The sequence below is a fragment of the Leptonychotes weddellii genome, chromosome 1 (genome assembly GCF_054177405.1).
Source record: "Leptonychotes weddellii isolate Sample4059 chromosome 1, ASM5417740v2, whole genome shotgun sequence".
In the NCBI taxonomy this organism is placed as follows: Eukaryota; Metazoa; Chordata; class Mammalia; order Carnivora; family Phocidae; genus Leptonychotes; species Leptonychotes weddellii.
Window position 1 is genome coordinate 34,107,505 of NC_138369.1, and position 22,625 is coordinate 34,130,129.

The 22,625-nt window shown below is 44.5% G+C and overlaps 1 protein-coding gene across 1 annotated transcript in view; it reads left to right on the forward strand.

Moving 5' to 3' along the window:
• Window positions 1-1,341: 1,341 nt before the first annotated feature.
• Window positions 1,342-22,625, forward strand: part of GXYLT2 (glucoside xylosyltransferase 2) — a 94,780-nt gene continuing 73,496 nt past the window's right edge. The window contains exon 1 of the mRNA XM_081820833.1: window positions 1,342-1,750. Within this exon, the coding sequence (XP_081676959.1) occupies window positions 1,476-1,750 (275 nt within the window). The 5' untranslated portion in view covers window positions 1,342-1,475. The remainder of the gene's footprint in view (window positions 1,751-22,625) is intronic.

Below are 22,625 nucleotides of genomic sequence, written 5' to 3' on the forward strand. Positions count from 1 at the left end.
CTCCTACTGCGATGGTACCTTATCCTCATTGAGAACCAATGGACTGTTTGTGCTCACTTGACTGCAACATTTCTCAGCCCACACTTTGACCTTACACGCTGCCATTTCCGGGTGCCTGCTTGGCAAGAGGTTCCAGGATATTAAACATTCTCATTTCTAGAATTTTAAATACAATGGGTTCCCAAATAATTAAAATATAATGTTAATATAAGAATGATTTGGAATATAATTGAATTTTAGATGATATATAAGTCAACATGGAATCTGGTAGAAACTCAGAGACACTGTTCTAACTAGTCTTCTTTGTGCTGTGGCCGTGCTGAAAAGCTAGTTAATAGAACGCTGGCTGTCAGTTCATAGTGAATAATAACAGCCTGTGTCCTAATGCTTCAGATTTGTGACTAGAGATGCCCTGAAAGAATATTTTGAAAATTCAGAACCTTGATCTGGTGACTGTAGTTGTTAGGGTCTCAGAAGACTCTATTCCTGCAATGGGTGGTAAAGTTGTTACTCTATCTCAAATCTACATCAGAAAGAAAAAAAAAACTTTTGCATTTATGTATTTGTGATAAGCTATGTTTTATTGTACTGATTATCACAGAGCTTTTATTGCATACCTATTGTGAGCCAGGCACTGTGCTAGTTTCTTTGAATGCATTTTTTTTAAATTTAATGCCCACAACAATGCCTCTGTGGAGAGCAGTATTGTCATTCTCATTTTGCATGTAAAGACATGAAGTCTCAAATTGTGCAACTTGCTCAGGATCACTAGCCAGGAGGGGACAGAGTCAGGTTTTAAACCCAGACTTGGAAATGTATCCTATAACTTCTTTAGGCTACGTGGATCTGGCGTGATTTTGTCCAACAGATATCCACCAGGTGCCAGGGCCTGCACTGGGAAAACAGAACAGAGATGCTCTTGCCTGACTGACTGTATAGACGGATGCACGCGTTTGTGGAAAGATGGATAAAAATAAACGATGGGGAAATGCATAGAGTTAATGAGCTGAAGAGCGGGTGGAATGGGAGGGTAAGTGAATGAGTGACCGAATGAAGTCACCGATGAAACGGAATGGTATGGGAGGGCATGAATGAATGGATGAACAGGTGGATGGAAGGATGAATGCATGAATGAGGAAGAGGATTTGAGGCTGCCCTCCCTGAATCCAAAGCGCCGGCTCCGGGCGGCTGGCGGGTGGGCAGACGGGCGGCTACTCCACACAGTACGGTAGGCGCGGGCCGCTCCTCCTCGAGCCCGGCTCGCGCCTCCTCCCCTCCCGCCCCCTCCTCCTCCTTCTCCTCCTCCTCCGTCGCCCGCCCGCCCGCCGGCCGCGCGGACCCCAGTCCCCGGCGGGCGACGGCGGAGGAGGCGGCCGCCCGCGCTGTTGCGCTCGCCCCGCCGCCGCCGCCGCCCGGCGAGCCGCGATGCGCAGAGGGGCCGCGCCGCCCCGGGGCCGCCGCCGCCGCGCCGCACCATGAAGCTCCGCAGCAAGGCGGCGGCGCTGCTCCTGCTCGCGCTGGCCGCGCTGCTGCTCGCGCTGCTGTCCCTGCGCGCCGGCCGCGCCGAGCCCCCCGCGCCGCCCGCGCGCCCCGCGTCCGTCCCGCAGCGCCACCCCGCGCCGGCCCCCCAGCGCCTCCCGGGCCCGGGCGCCCTCCCGGGGGCCCGCCCGCGCGCTCGGCGGCGCCGGCCCCCGCGTCCGCGCCCCCGTGCCGGCGGCCGGGGCGCCGCGAGCCTGGAGAAGTTGGCGAGGTGAGTCGTGGCAGCCCCAGAATCCCTTCTGGGGACCCGTGTCTCGCTCCCTCCGCCCGGGCCAAGTCCAGGGGAGGCTTTGGGCTGGAGGGACAGACTCCAAGTTCACCCGCGGGCTGCCCAGTTGTATTTTTTTGCCCCGCTAGAGCTGCAGAACCACCTTTGTGGAGTCCAGTTGACAGCGCAGTGCTGATAATCATGTACATTTTTGAAAGAGAAGTGCCAGAGAGGGTCGTTTATATATTACTTTTTTTTTTCAAACAGGGTAAGACGTTTGTTTGCGTTCTTGCAAACCTGCGCCCTTTGTTTACTTTTTCAAAAGCCATCACGATGCAAGAATGCTTTATCTAATTCTCATGTTTCACAGGAGAATTTTTACCAAAAACTTAGATGTGATTGAGTTGGAAAAGTTAGATGTTTACCAAAGACTAGCTGCCTCTCCTTGAACCTTGAATCCCCCTGTGCTTAGAACAGAAGGGACCCTCGACCTAGGTTTATTTAAAAAAAAAAAAAGTTTTCTTCTTGGAGCGATGCGTGGCACGGGAAGACAGAGTGACGGTTTCCCAGTCCCTCATTCTGTTTCAGACTCAAGTACGGTCAAAGCGTCTTACAAGGAAAACATCTTAACCTTTGACATGGTGTTTGATACTCTCTTTCTCTGCTCCAAGCTTAAGCCGCCGCAGCTTTTCATCAGAGCGTTTTATCTTTGTCCTTAGGGTTGCTGGACCGCGCTCAGGTTAGGGATTTGCGTTCATTTCCTTTGTCGCGGAGAGCTTTTTAACAGTCCCCTGGCCTTGCCGCGGGTCTGTTTCCTCTGCCCTCGGGAGCTGGTGATGTTTTAACTGCTCTTGCTGCGTCTGCATGTGCTGGGCTCCTTCATGCCTTGAAAAGAGTTGAAGAATTCTTTTTGGCCCTAATGACTGAATCTGTTTTGGCGCTTTTACTGTAACTAAGAGAAAAGACACGAAACCTCAAGAAGTAGCTGTGTCAGCTTTTGGTTCTCTTCTGCCTCATAATAAATGTACAGATGGGTACTGACAAGTTTGAGAGGGGAAAAAAAGCCCCAATGACCTATAGAGTCACTTTTAAGTACTTAGAACAATTTACAAGCTCTTGTGAATGTATACGTACTTTAAAATCAGGATATTTCTGTTAGGAGCCGGGGTTTCTTATAATGTGTTACCCTGACGTGCAACTGCAAGTTTACTAGGATTTGTAAGTGGAAGGGACAGCTCGTAAGACAGTGACAACTGACACCATTTAACGTAGCTAACCTTTCGCCAGGCATCCGGCTAACAGCAGTCCACAAAAGCAGTCCTTGTTAACACTTCCTGTACATATATTCACCGTGTCATCTGCACCGTAGCCCTATGATAGTGGCTCCCAAACCAGCGGCAACAGTGTCACCTGAGGCCTCGTTAGAAATGCAGATTCTCCGGCCCCACCCCCGCCCCACGAAATCAGAATCTGTGGGGGTGAGGTCCCTAATCTGTGTTCTAGCAAGGCCTCCCATTGTTTCTAACACACACCAGCGTTTGAGCGCCTGCTCTATGAAGTATGCACTAGTTATTATTACTCCCATTTCCCAGTTAAGGAAAATAACGCACGAGGTTTAGCCATTTGTCCGAGGTTCACAGATCCCTTGTGGTAGATAAGGGTAAACATTCAGGGGCTCTGGGCCCGGTCGACTCTTACCTGCTGATGTCATAACACTAACTAGTCTTGCCTGCATTTCATAGTTTTTCTGAGATTTTTCTAAAGAAACATCATAGATTTTTACAACGGTCTCATTCTTCAAGGTGTTGGGAACATGGGGCAGCATCTTCTTGTCTCTATCTGAACAAATCGGCTCTGACTAGGAAGAGATCATGAGCAGAATCCAAATGGATGTTTTAGTGAAGGACTATTTCCATGAGCAACAGTACCTCCTGAAGCCGTTTTTCTTTTGAACATATCTCTTACCATGGAAGTCATGGCCAGCACCATAGGAATATAGAGCAAAATTTTAAAAACTTAGAAAAGGGCGAACAACAAAAAAGCCACAGGAAGTCTCAAGCTCAGATGCATGAAGATGAAAGTCTAGTGTCCTCTGGAGAAGTTGACATTTTCTGGGACTTAATAATTTTTTTTTTTTTTTTTTTTACTACCTGGACAGAAATGGCGGCAGAAGATTCTGAGACAATGAGGGAGCGGGAGGGAAGACCTCTGCATGGACTCCTTTATTGCTCTTCTAATCCTGCTTGGGTTAAATTTTTGTGGTTTAGGAGGAATTTCATTTTAGGGAGGGAAAAGAAAGCCTCGTGTTTTCAGAAATCGGGTGCTTTAATCTCGTTACGTGGCTAGAATCCAGAAGAGATGAAGGGTACGTGATCTCATTTTTTGGGCCCGGGGAGGAGTCTGCAGCAAGCGTGTAGTTGGATGGGATACAGTCCACCACCTGCTGACCATCCGTGGTCCGGGCTGCCTTGCCTCCCCCGGGGTACTGCTGTAAGAGAAGTCTTGCCACGTCAGCGCAGGAAACATAGCCCTCTCCTTCCACATCTTGTTTTCATTTCAGAGAAGTTTCCAGGGACTTGCCTAGTTAGCAGACAGACCCTACAATTTTATAACTAGTCATTTGTATGCAATCTGTCCTGTGGTGGCCTCTCCTCTCCATAAATATAAAGCCCAGAGGTAAGGTCTGAGCTTTTAGGTCCGGGGTGGGATCTGGAAATGGACACCACAATCTAAGTGTCCTTTCCAAGTGCACAAGAGAAATGAAATCTTTCTTTTATTTTGGGTTTATTGGTGATTTACACCTGGCTGACTTCCAGAGAGAATTTGAGATGACTTTCAGTAAAAAACATATATAATAAGGCCATTGAAATCATCCTAAAAAAGGAAAAGTCATAGAGGGGAGGAGGAAATAAGCACTGTTTGTCAAAAACTGAGCCACTATTGTTATGAGGATTAAGTATTAAATTTAGCTCTAAGCTTCCTGGCAGCCATGTCAAAAAGGGAATCATGATAGGCTGCCTTATTTTCACTGAATGATAAGAGGAAAAGTTGATCAAGAGGGGATGATTTGGTTTTCATGGAAATGAATTCTAAAAAGAATTTTACTGGAGAGTAAACTTTAAAAGCCTGTCTCTCCAACTTGCTTCTGAAAACTCCTCTTTGAGCCTATGTGTGGAAAGGCAGTTGAATATAACTGCTAATCAGTGCAATGTGAAAAGAATTTGGCATCTGGAGGCCAGAAAATTGGGTTCTAATCCCAAGCCATTTCACCTTAATTTCCTCATCTGTAAACTGAGCAAATCAATCCAAAAGTTTTCCAAGATCTCTTCCAGCTCTGACATTTGATGATCCTGTGATGAGATCATCCAATTTAGCTATAAAATCCCAACAATGACTATTGCTTAGCCCTTTGTGCTGTCTCTTGCAAAATCGGTTTCTCATTTATTGGCTCTAGCCTAGAACTTACTGATTACTCAATCTCAACCCTCTCCTGAACTTTATTCTTTTTCTTTTTGCATTGGCCTGGGTATTGCTGTTTTCTCTTAAAATATGGTTTCTAAGGGAGACTTAGGCTACCTCTGAGCTCTGTGGAGGTCCTCTGCCATTTTATTCCACAGTCATTCAGCAAATGTTTATTGCACATATATTCTGGACCAGGCACTCATTGTACAGTGGTGAAAGGGGTTGTTGCCCTCCCAGAATTTGGGAGAGGTGGGGGCGGGGAGACAATAGAGAAACACATTTATACTTGGCAGCCTCCGCAGCTGTTCCAATGAGAGGAAGCGTGTTTACTCGCTCCTCAAGAGACACCATTTCCTGCAGTTCCCTTTGGTATCTGAGATAAGTCTTCTCAGAGGGTTCAAGCCTGTATAAAGGTCTCACTTAAGAGGGATGGTGTTATATAGCAAAATGCCAACTCTGCAGTGATCCTATAATTAACTGGTAGCCCTAGAGCACATTAAAGGTCTCCAGAACTTAGGTTCCATCTCTGATATTATGTACTCTGAGTCTTGATTCTATTCACATTCATTTTTGTTGATGGGTCCATGGTTCCGTCTTTTATTGATCAGCAAGTCATATTGGCTCTATGTCAAAATATATCCCTGGGCGCCTGGGTGGCGCAGTCGGTTAAGCACTTGACTCTTGGTTTCAGCTCAGGTCATGATCTCAAATCTCTTTAGATCAAGTCCCACGTCGGGCTCCCTGCTCAGCAAGGAATCTGCTTGAGATTCTCTCTCCCTCTCTCCCTCCTGCTTGTGCTCTCTCTAAAATAAATAAGTGAATCTTTAAAAATAAAAATATACATATCTCTCCACTTCCATGCTTACCACTGTCTCCTAAACACCACCTTTTACACGTGAACCCCCACAGTAGCACAAGATCTGGTTTGCATGCCTCCACCCTAACGCCCTCTACAGTCCATTTCCCATACAGCTGCTGGAATAATGTGAACTCTGTAGACCACACTGGGTCTTTGCTGATGAAAGCCTCCAGTGACGGACTTCCCGTCACAATGAGAAGAAAATTCAGTTTCTTAGTCTGGCCTTCAAGCTTTGATCGCAGCTCCGTGTAGCTCTCTGACCTTGTCTCCTACCACTGTGCTTCAGCTGCACTAGCCTTCAAGTATGCTGAACTCATTCCCACCTCAGCACTTTTTACTTGTTCCTTGTGCTAGAATGTTCTTTGCTCACATCCTTGCATGGCTAATACCCTTGCTTCTTTCAGGACTATGCTTTCAGGTTTTCTTCTCAAAAGGGTCCTCCCAGCTGCTCTAGAAAAAAGGACCTTCCCCATCATTCTCTAGTCCCTTACCCTGGTTAGTGCTTTTTTTTTTTTTTTTGTAGCACTGGTTATTATATGAACATTGCATTTTATTTGTTCCTCTCCTCCAATGTATACTTCATGTCTTATTCATCACTCTACCACTGGCACCTAGAACAGAGATGGTCTCATAGTAGGTACCCAATACATATTTGTCAAATCTAATGAATGAAACAGCTCCCACCTTGTGCCAGCACTATGCGAAAATTTTACTTATATGATTAAGTTACATATTATTTAATAATGTTCAAAATAATCTCATAATGAAGAACAATAAGAAGAATAGTGAGGCTCTTTAATTGTAACATTCTTAAAAGAGAGGATTTTTTTTTCTTTTTAATAAATGTTACTTTTTGGAATAGTTTGGGATTTTTAGAAAAACTGAGAAAGTAGTAGAGTTTCCATATACCCAGCACCCAGTTTCCTCTGTTATTAAAATCTTACATTAGTTTGATACATTTTTTATAATTAATGAACTAATGGTATAATTATTAATTTATAGTTTATTTACATTTCCTTAGTTTTTACAGAATGTCCCTTTTCTATTCCAGGATCCTAACCACGGTAGCACATGATATTTGTTTCCTTTTTTTTTTTTTAAGATTTTATTTATTTGAGAGAGAGAGGGAGAGAGCACGAGGGGGATGAGGGGCAGAGGGAGAAGCAGGCTCTCCGCTGAGCAGGGAGCCTAGCTCAGGGCTTGATTCTGGGACCCTGGGATCATGACTTGAGCTGAAGGCAGACACTTAACTGACTGAGCCACCCAAGTGCCCCGCATGTGGGTATTTAGATGTCACATCTCCTTAGGCTCTTCTTGACTGTGGCAGTTTCTCAAACTTTCCTTGTTTTTTATGACTGTGGGAGTTCTGAAGAGTGCTGGTCAGATATCTTGTAGGATGCCCTACCATTGGAATGTGTCTGATCCTTTTCTCTTGATAGTGCTAAGTTGTGGGTTATTTGGAAGAAAGCCCGGTGTGGTAAAGTGCCATTTTCATCATATCATATCAAATATGTATGCTATCGACATGATTTATGACTGCTTTGGTCACCTGGAAGAGGTAGAGTTTGTTCAGGTTTTTCTACTGGCAACTTGCTCCCCCCACCCCTTCCCTGCTATATACTTTATTATTTTTTTTTAAGATTTATTTATTTTAGAGAGAGAGAGTCTCAAGCAGACTCCATGCTGAGCGCAGAACCTGATGTGGGGCTCGATCTCACAACCCTGAGATCACGACCTGAGTGGAAAGCAAGAGTCGGTTGCTTAACCAACTGCAGCACCCAGGTGCCTCCATTCTATAAACTTGAGAAGGAAGTCACTGCCCAGCCCACACCTGGGGAGTGGGCAGTGATGCTCTCCTTCCAGTGGAGACAGTGGAGTATCTATGTAAATTATTTGAAATTCTCCTGCATGGGAGATTTGATTCTTCTCCATTTGTTAATGTATTCAGTCATTATATCAGTATGGACCTACGGATTTATATTGATTTTATACTTTGAGTTACAATCCTGTATGACTATCGTATTGCTGGAATTGTTTCTTTATTGGCCATTAGGAGCTCTTACAGTTGGCTTTTATTTTTCTTTGACATACTCCGATCAATCTGTTTTTGTTTTTTGAGCACTTCCTTACTCTCTGGCCCTACAGGATGCTCCAGGCTCATCTTCTATATTTTCTGCTTCATTTTTTGAATCAGCCATTTTTTCAAGGAGCCCTGATTCCTCTTACTGGAGAATGGTATTAGAAACCAAGATTTGGGTACGAGGCATGCTTGTTGCTACTGGGATGTCATTTCTTTTAGATCCTCACAGCTGACAGAGCAAAACGTATGCGTTTATACTAACTGGCATATTTACACATATAAATATTTCCACATGTAATCATCTCTCTCTGTGTTAAGCTAAACATTACTACCTGGACCATCGTAGATTCCTTGCCTTACGTGTTGGGGAGAGAGCATGTTTTTGTTTTCCCAAACCCCAGTTTTCTCCCATCTCATTGGCTTTCATTGGTTTAAATGCCTGTGGTATGGGGGAGGAACCGGGAAGGAGTGGAGGGGTATTTTCTAAGAGTGACAAATAAATAAGATCAGACATCAAAAAAAAAAAAAAAAAAGATTGACGTTAAACCAAGCAAGGCCCAGCCCCTAGTTAGAGATGAGACTGTGGCCGTCACACCACCTGGGGGAAGGTGAGGTGGTGGGTGTCATGATGGGCTCCTGATCTCTGTTGCTCCCAGCCCGCTGCAGTCTGTGGGTGGACCGCACCTCCAGGAGGTGGAGTAAGCCAGGCATGGTCGTCCCCGCTTCCCCCTTCATGGTGTAGGCTGGTGCATGCAGGACTAAAATATTCAATACCCTCATTTCTCTGGCTGGTACTGGTCCACAGGAGCTACCTGACCCACGTTGCCGGATCAGCCAGAAGGGAACAACATATTTTATATTATTGGGCAAAAGATTCCGTATGCTAGATATGATCATGGAAATAAATAGTCGCAGTTACTACTCTGATTCTTAGAGGACCAGCTTTAGGATGCAGCCATCGCTGTGAGCAGTAGAATAGAGAAAGTAGGAGAATTTGGATCCTTGAGGACATACTGAGCCCAAGAATCAACAAATCCTGACACCTGCCCTATCTTGGGCACTCCCGTTACATGCATTGGAGTTGAGGTGTCTGGTATTTTTCTCCAAAATCATCTTACCCAAACCGGATGGTTCTTTAAATCAAAATCTCACTGCTGTCAGTGGAGAGAAAGGGGAATAGTGGTGGGGGGACACATAGGAGAGGTGCATCTACCGCACCCTGGAACAGCCGTTATGTGCCCTTAACCTTGTCCCAGGTGGCAGGGGATCCCCAGGTGGTGGCAGGGGATTCAAGATAGGTCCTTGGGCCAAATTAGACTGTCTCTTAGGGATTTAAAAATTGGCTCAGAGACAGTTTAAGGGCAAACTGTTTCTAGTGGCAAAGATTAAGGTATGAAATTCAGGATTGACTGCCACGTTTCCTGCATGTGGAGGAAGCTGGTCTGCATTGAGAGTATATGAACCCAGTGTGAGAAGCAACACAAAGCCACTGGCGGGGCGGGGGGGCAGTGAGGTGGGGGGAGGCAGGTCCTGACGTTCCCAAGGCCAGCTTCTGCCCTTTGCTGGCTGGGCTGTTTCATCCCTTTCCTAGAATCCACGAACTGAGTTTCTTTCACTTACCACCACGGAGTTCTGACTAATTTGAGTATGTGGCACCTGCCTTTAACACCTTCACTAGGTTGAGTAAATAGTAGCTATATTGACACTAATCCCCCCTACTAACTCATAGGTGAGATTCTTTGGAAGAAAATTTGAAAACAGATTTGTTTTCCTCGGAAATACTTCTCTTCATGTTATCTCACTGCGAGAAAATAAAAGACAAAATATTGTATGTTATATATATATTTACCACCCTTTCAAATATTTTTTTAAAAACAAGAAAATAAGAGACTTTTGTGGAAGATGGAATTCATTTTGTGTTCTTTTCCAAATCTTCCCCAGTACTTGATTTATTTCAGATTCTGAAATTCTGAAAATTGCCCCCGGAAAGAGGAATTTCTTGACTTGATGCCTTTATTGGGACTCGGTGATTTTGTGTCAGCAAGGAGTGACTTTGGTATATTTGAAGGTGATGTTTTCATGTTTGCCCGTGCTCCGTCCCCTTGACCTCTTTTAGCAACACGATGGACTGAAATAGTCTAGTAGAAATTCATCATTGGTACAATTTAGAATCCAAGCTTTATGTAAGGAAGAGACAGTGGAGAAAACGTCATCCAAAATGTGACCCCTTTTCATGGGGGGAAACTGAGGTCCAAAGAGATAAAATAATAATAATGTATGTAAAGCACCTAGCGCAGGGCTAGCTCATGGTGGTCACTCAGCAAATGATTCCCTGTCCGAGTCCTGTTCTTGTCCACTGTTGTTTATTAGTTAGGAACTGAATTGTGACTAGGCCCAGCTAACGAGCTGAATTAGTCCTCCTCAGTAAATCATGGCTTTCTCATAAGCTCAATGATAAAATGAAGTAACACAGGTAAAATCCTGGCACAGAATGTAGCATGCCAGAAACTCTCAGCAAACGTGAGCTGGGACTCAGATGCAGATTAGGGCAGGCTTTTCTAAGATTATGACTTGAGGAAATCAAAACTCAGCTTCCATATATGATAACTAATACACCAGTGTTCTGATCCTCAGTAAAAGCTAAAGGAGTAGATGAGGGAGGACCATTGACTGCCTCTCGGGGACGTGGACTATGGTTCTGGAGAGCGTCAAGTTGGAATTGTGGCCCTCTCTAGCTCTGATGTCTACTTGAGGGCGGATAGCTATGGTTTCCCAGCTCAGAAAAGTAGAGGGTGGGCGAAGAGTTCATGGGAATTAGGAAGTGTTCTCGGGGAACCCAAATGCAGAATTTTGTCCACAGACACTGCTATCTGGGGGTCTGCATCTCTGGTTGAGCTTGAAGATGCTCTGCGTTTTCCTCCTCCTAGTTTTGTGAGAATTACAAGGACCTCAGTTGTCTGACCGCCAGCCTTAAAGTAAGGAGCTTTGGTGTTCAGGTATCAGATTTTACCCCTCAGGGAGAATGCATTGTTAGAAATTGCTTTTAGAGGAAACACAAGAGAAGTCGGAAACATATTGGAAAGTGGCATTTTAGAAGAAACATTTAGTTTAAAAAAATGTAGAAAAACTTCAAATCTGGCTTGCAGTAAGATAGAATACTGACTAAAGTACCATGCTTTTTGCTGCTCTGCCTGCCTGTTTTTGTCATGGAATTAAAATATTTAGAGAAAAATGAAGGCTTCTGGTACATTTTGGGTTAGCATTTAAAAATAATGATGGTGGTGGTAACAACTGATATTTAATGATGACAAAATATGTCACGATATGGGGCATCTGGGTGGCTCAGTTGGTTACATGTCTGCCTTCGGCTCAGGTCATGATCCCAGACTCCTGGGATCAAGCCGTGTGTCAGGCTCCCTGCTCAGTGGGGGAGTCTGTTTCTCCCCCTCCCTCTTCTCCTCCCACCCCTGACTTGTACTCTCTCTCTCAAATAAATAAAATCTTTTTAAAAAATTAAGCCACAATACTGTATGAAGCGCTTCCCCATATTATTTCATTTCTTCCCTAACAACCTAAGAGGAAGGTACTATTATTGGATAGGTCAGAACACTTTCAGTTGCAAGAGAAAGAGTCTTAGCTCATCAGCTTATACCACTTAGTCATAAAAGGCAATTTACTGGCTCATAAAACTGGAAAGTGCAAAAGAGATAAGGATTCCATTGCAGGTGTATCCCAGATTTCTAGCTATCTTGCCTCCGCCTTCCATCTCTGCTGCCTTCTCTGTGGGCCACACCCTCACATGGGTGTTCTCCACATGAGAGTTCCAACAGATCTGGGCTTGCCTTCTCCTCCTTCAGTCACCGCTGAGGGAAAAACTTCATCCAACATGAGTACCAGGGCTACCTCTGTTGACCTGACATGGAGCACACCATATCCGATCGCTGATGGCCATGCATGGGGAGAGGATGATTCAGTCCTTCCAAACCTCATGGACTGAGAACAGAAGAGGAATGGTTTCCCCAAAAGAAAATTGAGGCGTTCTTACCAGAAACTCCTGGAAATGGATGCTGGTAAGAAACACTATAAAACCAAAAGCAGATGTCCACTATAATCAGTACGCCCATTTTACAGATGGGGAAACTGAGGGTTGGAAGTGGTTAAAGCATTTGCCCAAGATGGGGCAGCCAAGAGGCAGACCTAGAATTTGAAGCCAGGTCCATATGCTTCGAGAGCCAAATTGCTTACCACCATGCTGTACTGGGGAACAAATCTTGAAATTTGAGCTATCTGATTGCTTTCTATAATCCCTTTGAAGAGGATCCTTTAATTAAATCTTTTTTATCTATGAAGATATTTCCTATTTGTAAGGGAAAATAGGTTATAAAAATTACCCCTTTAAAACAAGTTTTTTATATATTTACATATTTATAGACACATATCCACATACATTGGGTGTAACTCTGGAAGACTATACCCATTATACTAAAATGTTAACAGTGGTTATGGAATTGGAATTATGGTACCCACCTTTGGCTTGTCTGTATTTTAAATTTTTTTCTATGAGGAATGTATGCATTGCTTGTATAATTTATAAAATAAGTTAAAGTATATAAATTATCATAAAAATTAAAAATCCCTTCTTGCCTGAGGCCTTAGAGGATGGAAATTAGCTGGAGAGACCCATTTTTCCTCTCCTTCAGTTGGTCTTTCATGCTCTTTTTTGGGGCGATGAGCTAGAAGTGTCCACTTGCAGAATATGTAATCCTCATTCTTTTCCCTCGTATATCACCAAGCATTTATTTCAAACTAGCACTGCTGGTTCATATTTTACAATCTCAATAACATCTTAATTTGAGAAGAAGAGAGAGATGGAGAAATAGAATCTCCTGTGTGTCAGGAACAATCATGAGGGGAACAAATGAAAAGAGAATTAGTCCAGGCAGCATCACAGAGTTAGAGGGAGAGGAGTATATATAAATACACTTGTGCATGATGTCAGCTAACGGTGAATGCATGGATTTTGAAGGTGCAGTTGGTAAAGGTGTGCACTGAGAGTCATGCCCAGGGAGGCTGTGAGTGCGGGGGGGGGGGGGGGGCTAAAATCCAGTCCAGGCTCAGATCACTGAGCTGCGAGCCCTGAGTACAGATAAAGTGTTTATCTGCCCAGAGCAGGCTCCTTTTCTGAATCACTTGTGTGTGGCCCCAAACAGAGCATAATGATTAAAAGCGTGGGCTCTTAAGTCCAGCTCCCTGAGTTTGAATCCTTGCGCTGCCACTTACTAATCATAAAGCAGGTGTGTATGTCCAATAATGTCTCAAAGCAGACACGCATACAGATAGACACATAGACAAGATTGACCACTTCAGGCTTGGAACACCTACTACGTACTAGACCTAGACTTTGTTTAGGAACACAGCCATGTTTTTAAATATCATGATCCAAACTAAAAATATGCTATTCATAATTGAATGCACTTATCAAATAATTGTGTTATGCACTGTCCCCCCCCCCCAGCAGATTTTTGGCACTGGGTTGACACTATTCATATAATACCATGGCTGCAAGGCAAACGTCAGCTTCTCTGCCTATCTTGGAAGATTAATGGTACTTGATTTAACTCCAAACCATGGGTCATTAAAAGTGATTTAACTGTTAGCACAGTCCTTAGCGTCATGTCTGGGTTTCTAAAGTGAAGGCTCTACTCACAGCTCCTGCAGGGAAATTTTTTGTCAGGGGACAAATGTGTGCCCAGACCTGTGGTTTGCAGGGAACTTTATTTGTGCCTCTCGCTGTCAGCGCGTAGCATGGATCTAATTACCCATTACCAGACTCGCCTTCTAGAGGTTGAAGCAAGGTGTTTCTGTTTCTTTCTTTTTTTTTTTTTTTAAAGATTTTATTTATTTATTTGACAGAGAGAGAGAGAGCGAGAGCAGGAACACAAGCAGGGGGAGCAGGAGAGGGAGAAGCAGGCCTACCGCCGAGCAGGGAGCCTGATGCGGGGCTCGATCCCAGGACCTTGGGATCATGACCTGAGCCGAAGGCAGATGCTTAACAACTGAGCCACCCAGGCACCCCAGTGTTTCTGTTTCTAAACAGCTACTCTGGCCTCATCAGCAGGCCTTCTGCAGGTTCCAATAGCTATGGTTTCATCTGGTAGGATTCCACGTGGGAGGGAATCCATTCTTCCACCAGATGAGAGTATTCGATTTCTCAAGATTCATCTTCTACCATTTTTTCCCCAAAGATTTCTATGTTGCCTTCCCTGTTAAAATGAGTTACCAACAGCACTGTTTTAGGCTCTGTTTTAAAGAGCGGGGATTTTCTGTTAAGCCTCCACTGCCTGCACGTATCACAGCATCAGGTTTACCTGAGTTAATTTAGCTTGTCAGTTACGGAGAAGCCCTGGTAAGAGGTAGCAGGAGACTGCAGAAAAGAGGGTCTGAGGAGAACCAGTTACTTACTTTAATAATTCAGTGTGTTTTGCAGTAATAGGCCACAAAGTAAATAGCACTACACATAAGAGCCGTATTTCATTATTTATTCACTCCAAAAATTGAAGTTTAATTAAGTCGCACTCTTGAGACTTTTAAGCGATGAAGGAGACGCCTCGTCTCGGACAGTGTGGGGCTGGTAAAGCTGCTTCTCCCTCTGAGCCTCCGATGAATATCATCTTCAGTTTGCACAGAGAGGGCTTGAGCCGGGACACTTGAGACAATGTTTTCCAAATGGCAGTCAGTCCCACATCAGAGCCATCATTCTTACGATATGGCCACTACCAGTGTTAACTTGAAACATTAAAAAAAAAAAAATCTTTGTTAAACATAAGTGCATTTATTTATTTAATCATAGCTTGATTGCAATACAATCCAAATACCCTTTCAAGACGTACAGTACAGTGGTTTTTAGTTTATTTGCAGAGTTGTACAACCATTACCACACCGAATTTCAGAATATTTTCACCGCCCGAAAGAAAAAAACCCTGTGCCCATTAAGCTGTCACTCCACATTTACCCTCTTCCCCAGTCCCTGGTGACCACTAATCTGCTTTATGCCTCTCTGGGTTTTCCTATTGTGGACTTTTCCTTTTTTTTTTTTTTTTTTAAGATTTTATTTATTTATTTGAGAGAGAGAGAGAGAGAGCATAAGAGGGGAGAGGGCCAGAGGGAGAGGCAGACTCCCTGCCAAGCAGGGAGCCCGATGCGGGGCTCGATCCCTGGACTCCGGGATCATGACCTGAGCCAGAGGCAGACGCCCAACCACTGAGCCACCCAGGCGCCCCTTGTGGACTTTTCCTATCTATGGAATCAGAAATATGTGGTCTTCTGTATTTTCACAAGGTTCACAATTTACCGTGTTTAAGGTTCATAGATGTTGTAACATGCATCAGCACTTCATTCCTTTAATGGATGAATGATTTTTCATTTTATGAGTATGCCACCTTTTATTTATCCATTCATCAGTTGGGGGACATTTGGGTTAGACTCTGGCTATTGTGACTAATGCTGCTATGAACATTTGCGTGTAAGTTTATGTGCGGACATAGATTTTCATTTCTCTTGCGTAGATACGTAGGAGCGGAATTGCCGGGTCCCGTGGTAGTTCTGTGTTTAACCAGAACTGTGGAACTGTTTTCCAAAGTGGCTGCACTCTTTTACAATCCCACCAGCAATGTGTGAGGGTTCTAATTTCTCCACATTCTAAGTATATTTATTTTAGGGGAAACTTTCTATCACTGCCACAAATTGTCGGTGGTAACATAAATAGAAGGTAATCCTCGAATCCTACCTACACTAAGAAGATGAAACAATGTTGGTCATTTCTGACTTGGCTGTTGAATGATCTGTATCTGAGATCTGCTGTCTTTTTAGTTGAAAGGGAGGATCAGGTAACATTAGAAAGGTGTCCAAGACATGTTAGCACCAAGCTGAGACTTTCTTACTGACATTGTAGAGAAAGAACTGGGAATGGAATGGCTTTCTCACTCACAGGCTCAAAGTGATTTGATGTGGTGTCTTAATGATAATTGCAGCTGAGACATCACCCTCTGGAACACGCAGAATTTGGAGGCACGGATGCCGTATGCAAGCCCGTCTCATCGTGTTTCAGCAGTCAGCTCCATAGTTATGTCATGCAAGTAACTCGGAGGTGGCAGGGGTCATGTTTGTTGTTTTTGGGGTTTTGTTTTTTCTCACGGTATGTGTTTTCTAACTCTTGGGTAAATTTCAGAAACTATCAAGGTTACTACATTCTTGGTAGGATAATAGCTATTCACCCAGGAATGTCATTTCTGGGAATGTAATCGAAGGCCAAAAGAAAAGAAGAAAAAAAATCTGTTGGCTCACAGTTTAGTACCAGACTTTTTTTTTTTTTTTTAATATGACAGAATAGTTGGAAACAACCAACAAAAGGGCCATGCTAATAAGCTCTGGTGTTTTCGTTGGATGGACTAGTAGTTAGCCAGTTACAATGATATGGCTATGAAGACTTAAAAAGTAACAAGAAAAGTAAAAGAATCAGATGAAAAATGTGGAATATGAGGATGTAGGTACACTGTTAGTACAGCTGTAAAAATATGTATTCAATGGAATATAGACCAGGACATAACATGCAAAGAAAGTTTTATAGGGCAAGATTTTTTTCCAGTTACCAACATTAGTATTTCAATATATATGTTTTATACATATATATGTATTTTTTTTAGAAAGAGAGAGAGAGAGCATGTGCATGCAGGGGCAGAGAGAGAGGGAGAGAGAGAATCTCAAGCAGGCTCCATGCCCAGCTCGGAGCCCGAGAAAGAGCTCAGTCTCATGACCCTGAGATCACGACCTGAGCCGAAATCAAGTCAGACAGTTAAATGACTGAGCCACCCAGGCACCCCTGTTTTATTTTTTTAATTAGAAGCGTACATTATATATTTTATTCTGATCTTTTTCTAAAGATAGAGATTTTGCTTGTTTACATTGCCTTAGATTGATGGTATATACTGTGTCCTTGATATAAATTACATTGAAAGAATTTATAATCACCAGCTGAGGTAAGTTTTTGGAAGGAAATAAGCAAAGACCATGACAAAGAATAAAAGGGAGGGTGCTCCTTCGATGAGGTGGTCAGGGAAGCTCATTCTGCTGTTCAAAAAGAAGGAGGTGTCCATGCAAAGGGAAGAATATTCCAGGTGGAGGACACAGTAAAAGTCCAGGACGTGAGTGCAGCACTGGGTGTCTCAGGTAGAAAGAAGGGAAGGTGGTGGGTGCAGAAGTCCCCAGACTGAAGAGTCAGGAGGCAGGGAACATCTTCTAAACGGTGGTTGAAGTCCTGGAGAGTGCTGGGAGGAATTCTGTGAGCAAGGAGCTAAGCTCTTCATTGAGTTAAGAGCACTCTTGGGAAGCTGAGAGATGGTACCAACAAAGACAGAAGATAGAGTAGTTTTCATCCACAGATGTCACTATGAAGACACATCCCATGTCTAGGTGTGGCAGTGAAGAACAAGGAGGACACCAGCCCAGCTACTGTCCCGAGGCTCCTGGGGGAGGGGAGGAAGAGCAGCTTCCACATGGGGGTCTGCTGGGGAGGCGGCAACCTCACAAGGTAGCCATGTTTTCATTACGGCAAGACGTGAAGAGACTACCCTGAGAAAAGGCTGAGCATGGAGTGCACTTTCCTGAGGGTGTGGGGGAAGATTTGGGGAGAGAAAGGAGAGGTGCTGTAGCCAAGAACTGTGGGTGATTGTGGTACAGCTGTATTAATAAGTAAACTCTAGGACCTCCCCCAAGACCCACTGATTAAGAATCTCTTGTGGCGTGGAGGTTTGCATATTAACAAGCACCTCCAATGACTGTGATGTGTGACCGGGGTAGGGAATCCCCTGCACTAGATGGTATCTGGTATCTAATCCAGCTACAAAACTGCAAGAGTGATGGGGCTTTGGATAAGGGCCCTAGCAGTGAGCAACAAGGAAGACATGGATTCAGTGAGCATTTCAAAGGCTGACTCAAGGTGAGAATATGAGAGAGGTGGAGCTAGTCAAAGGGGATTGGAAACTTTTTTTTTTAAAGATTTTATTCATTTATTTGACAGAGAGAGAGAACAAGTAGGCAGAGAGGCAGGCAGCGGGAGAGGGAGAAGCAGGCTTCCCGCTGAGCAGGGAGCCCGATGCGGAGCTCGATCCCAGGACCCCGGGATCATGACCTGAGCCGAAGGCAGCGGCTTAACCGACTGAGCCACCCAGATGCTCCTGGAAACATTTTTAAGCCCTACTTTAGGACTCTTTTTTGATTGCTAAGCTGTAAGTTTGTTTCCATGTGGCTTCAGCAAAAAGGAAATGTGCCGGCTTAAAAATTGAACTGTCTGGGGGCGCCTGGGTGGCTCATTCAGTTAAGTGTCTGACTCTTGATCTTGGCTCAGGTCATGATCTCAGGGTTGTGAGATCGAGCCCCACGCTGGGCTCCACACCCAGTGGAGCTTAAGATTTTTCTCTCTCCGTCTCCCTCTGCCCCCCCTCCTACTTGTGCTCACTCTCTTTCTCTCTAAAAAAAAAAAAAAAAGGAACGGTCCTCAGTTATGGTCAGGTGCACCTGGATACACGTGCTTAAGTAGGGCCAGCAAAGATGTGACCTGCCGTTTTTTGGCTCTGCTTTCTGCTGTGTTGACTCCCATTCAGGCTCTACCAGTATGGTGGCCAAGATGGTTACCATCAGTCCCCAGCCTTACCTGGAAGCTTCTCAAAATCCTGGACAGCAAGTGTCCACTCCAGTCCCCTTTTATAAAGTATAAATAAGAATAGTTAACCATCAGTCTGAGCAGTGCTACAATTCCCCACTGCCCATTCCCTTCCCAAACTCTGTCATTCAAGGGGTTAAGGAGTTTTAGGTTCATGGACTGGACTTTCCCTTGATCCTCGAAGGGTCTCAAGTGACATTTGAGTGGAGCTGTGTGTGCTGTCGGTAGGAGTGGGTGAAAGGCACGCCATTTCAGTGCCCTTAAACTTGATTATTCATTTTGATCACAACACAAATGCTTACTACCTGAAGCCTGAGATTTTGAATGTAATGTGAGAGGTAATAGAGGGGGAGCAGAAAAGGTCTCATTAAATCCCAACCACTGATACTTGAACTGCTATCAGGAGAGGCCTTTATTTTTCTTTCTTTTTTTAAGATTTTATTTATTTGCGAGAGAGAGAATGAGAGACAGAGAGCATGAGAGAGAGGATGGTCAGAGGGAGAAGCAGACTCCCTGCTGAGCAGGGAGCCTGATGTGGGACTCGATCCAAGAACTCCAGGATCATGACCTGAGCCGAAGGCAGTCGCTTAACCAACTGAGCCACCCAGGTGCCCCTATTTTTCTTTTTTAATACCTGTCACCAGACACCAAGGAAGATTGCAGTCCCCAGCCCCTGCTTTTTGTGCTGTGCAGTCCCAAATCACGGAAACCTGCAGAGAAGTAGCTTGCTATGCTGCAGAGGAGTGCAAGCTCTTTTTGATTAAAAAAAAAAAAAAGGTTTTTGGGCCCCTGAGTGGCTCAACCAGTTCAGTGTCTGACTCTTGGTTTTGGCTCAAGTCATGATCTCAGGGTCATGAGATCGAGCCCCGCGTCAGCTCCGCTCAGGGCGGAGCCTACTTGAGATTCTCTCCCTCTCCCTCCGCCTCTGCTCCTCCCCTTGCTCACTAAAGCGCATATGCCCACGCATGCATGTACTCTCTCTCTCAAATAAAATCTTAAAAAAAAAAAAGTCGTCAAATAGTTTGGGCATACAAAAAATACAGATAATAACATAATGAATTTCTGTGTACCTGGCACTCATCTTAAGAAATAAAAATTTAGGGGCGCCTGGGTGGCTCAGTTGGTTAAGCGACTGCCTTCGGCTCAGGTCATGATCCTGGAGTCCCTGGATCGAGTCCCGCATCGGGTTCCCTGCTCGGCAGGGAGTCTGCTTCTCCCTCTGACCCTCCCCCCTCTCATGTGCTCTCTCTCATTCTCTCTCTCAAATAAATGAATAAAATCTTAAAATAAAAATAAAAATAAAAATTTAAATCCCCAGAAATAACCACTATCCTGCATTTGATGTTTATCATCCTCGTGCACGTTTATTTTTACTACATAACTCTGTGAACAACATGCAGTGCTATTTTGCTTGTTTTTAAGTTTCATCTAAATGGTATCATTCTATGGGGCGCCTGGGTGACTCAGTTGGTTAAGCGTCTGCCTTCGGCTCAGGTCATGATCCCGGGGTCCTGGGATCGAGTCCTGCATCAGGTTCCCTGCTCCGCGGGGAGCCTGCTTCTCCCTCTGTGTTCCAGGCCGTGCTCACTCTATATCTCAATAAATAAATAAAATCTTAAAAAAAATTAAATGGTATCATTCTGTTGCTATCCTTCTGCAAGTTGCTTTTTTCTTCTTTGACCTTATGTTGATATTTGATATTCTGGTTTGTTCATTTTCACTGCCATGTAGTATTCCTCTTAAACATATTGCCTATGTTCATGATTCACCTATGTATGGACAGCAAAGCTATTTCCGGTTCTTCACTATTATAAACAGGGCTGCTGTGAGCATTCTTGAATGGGTCTTGTGCAAATGTGCAAGGATTTTTTCAGTTTATATATGTAGGCATAGAACTGGAGGGCTGGAGGGTGTCGTGCCTCTTCATTCCTGCTAGATGTTACCAAACGGCTATCCAAAATGTTTGGGTTAACTTACACTGCCCCTGGCTATTTCTTTCTTTCTTTTGTTTAAGGCAGGGAGGGGCAGAGGGAGATGGGAAGAGAGAGAATCTTCAGCAGGCTCCACGCCCAGCACAGAGATCTCACAACCCTGAGATCATGACCTGAGTGGAAATTAAGAGTCGGTCACTTAGCTGCCTGAGCCACCCAGGTGCCCCACCTCTGGCTATTTCTGAGCTGTTCCCTGCCTTCATATCTACTCTGGAGCTTGGAATGGGTCAGCTTTTATTTTATTCCTTAAGTTTTGCCAATCCAAAAATAAAATGGAGTCCCTTTACTGTTTTAAAATTAGTATTTTCCGGGGCACCTGGGTGGCTCAGTCAGTTAAGTGACTGCCTTCAGCTCAGGTCATGATCCCAGAGTCCTGGGACCGAGTCCCGCATTGAGCCCTGCATCGGGCTCCCTGCTCCGCAGGAAGCCTTCTTCTCCCTCTCCCTCTGCTGCTCCCCCTTCTTGTGCTCTCTCTCTCTCTGTCAAATAAGTAAATAAATAAAATCTTAAAAAAAAATTAGTATTTTCCTGATTACTAAGGTTTTAATGGTGGGTCCGAAAACTCGCCCACAGAGCTGAGGAAGAGAAGACATCTGAGTCCGTTCAGCAGGGTCCTTGAATTTACCAGGCATGATCCTGTTTTAGTACCTTTGCTCTGTGTCCTCTGCCTGGAATGCTCCTCACCCAGAAATGCACATGACTCACTTCCTCACCTCCTTCAAGTTGTCATCAGATTTCACCATCTCAGTGAGGACTTTCCCAACTCGGCACTGTATAAAAATATCTACCAGCCCAACAGCCACTGCTGCATCCCTCTCTGCTCAAGGGTGTATTTCCTTCGTAGCGCCTATCACTGGTTAACTTTCTATGTAAGTTACTAAGTTACTGCTACTTCCTTCTTTGTCTTTCCCCTGCCACCCTTAGAATACAGAAGGGCAGGCATCTTGGTCTGTTTCGTTCACTGCTGTCTTCAGGTACCTAGAACAGTGCAAGGCATAGTCCTCCGTATAGATTTGTTGATTAATACATGGTCTGAAGTAAGCAGGAAAAAGACAGCAGAGGAGAGCATTTCTTAGAGAGAGACACAGAGAGAGAGAGAGGGACAGAGAGAGAGACAGATGAGTGCCAAGACCTGGAGACAACCCAGCAGTCTGTTGACCAGAAACAAAAATGGATGGAGAGTAGGAGTATGTGTGACTATGGCTATGATTATGAATGGCTGTCCCCCGAGGCTGGGAATGCTGGAGGCAGTTACAAGAAATGTAAATAGCAGCCATGATCATCAGTTTGGACTCAATCTTGAGGGCAGCCAGGAGCCCTTACATTTATTTTAACCAAAAGAATAACACATTCCTATTTGCATTTTAGAAGAACGTCACTCTGGTGCCAACAAGAAGAAATCAGAGGGTGGGAGTTAAAGGATAAGACTGGAGGCATGTGGCTCATCTAGAGAGCTGTCACAGTGGTTGAGGTGAAAGAAGCTGGTGGCCTCACCGGGTAGCAGCAGGGGGATGAAGAGAAGTGGATGACAACTTCAGGAGATATTTAGGACATCTCTAAGTGCTGTTCTGTGATCTGTGAAATCAGTGGAATCTGAGTATCTCTTGCGCCTGAGCTTCGCTGAGCTTCCACTAAGCACGCTCTTAAGTAATCAAATTGGAAAGCTGTCCGATGTGCTCCACCCACATCTTCACCTCTCTTCCTGGTGAAAGAAATCTGGAGCAAGACTGCCATTATTCAACAGAGCAGCGGGTAATGGAGCAGTGCGC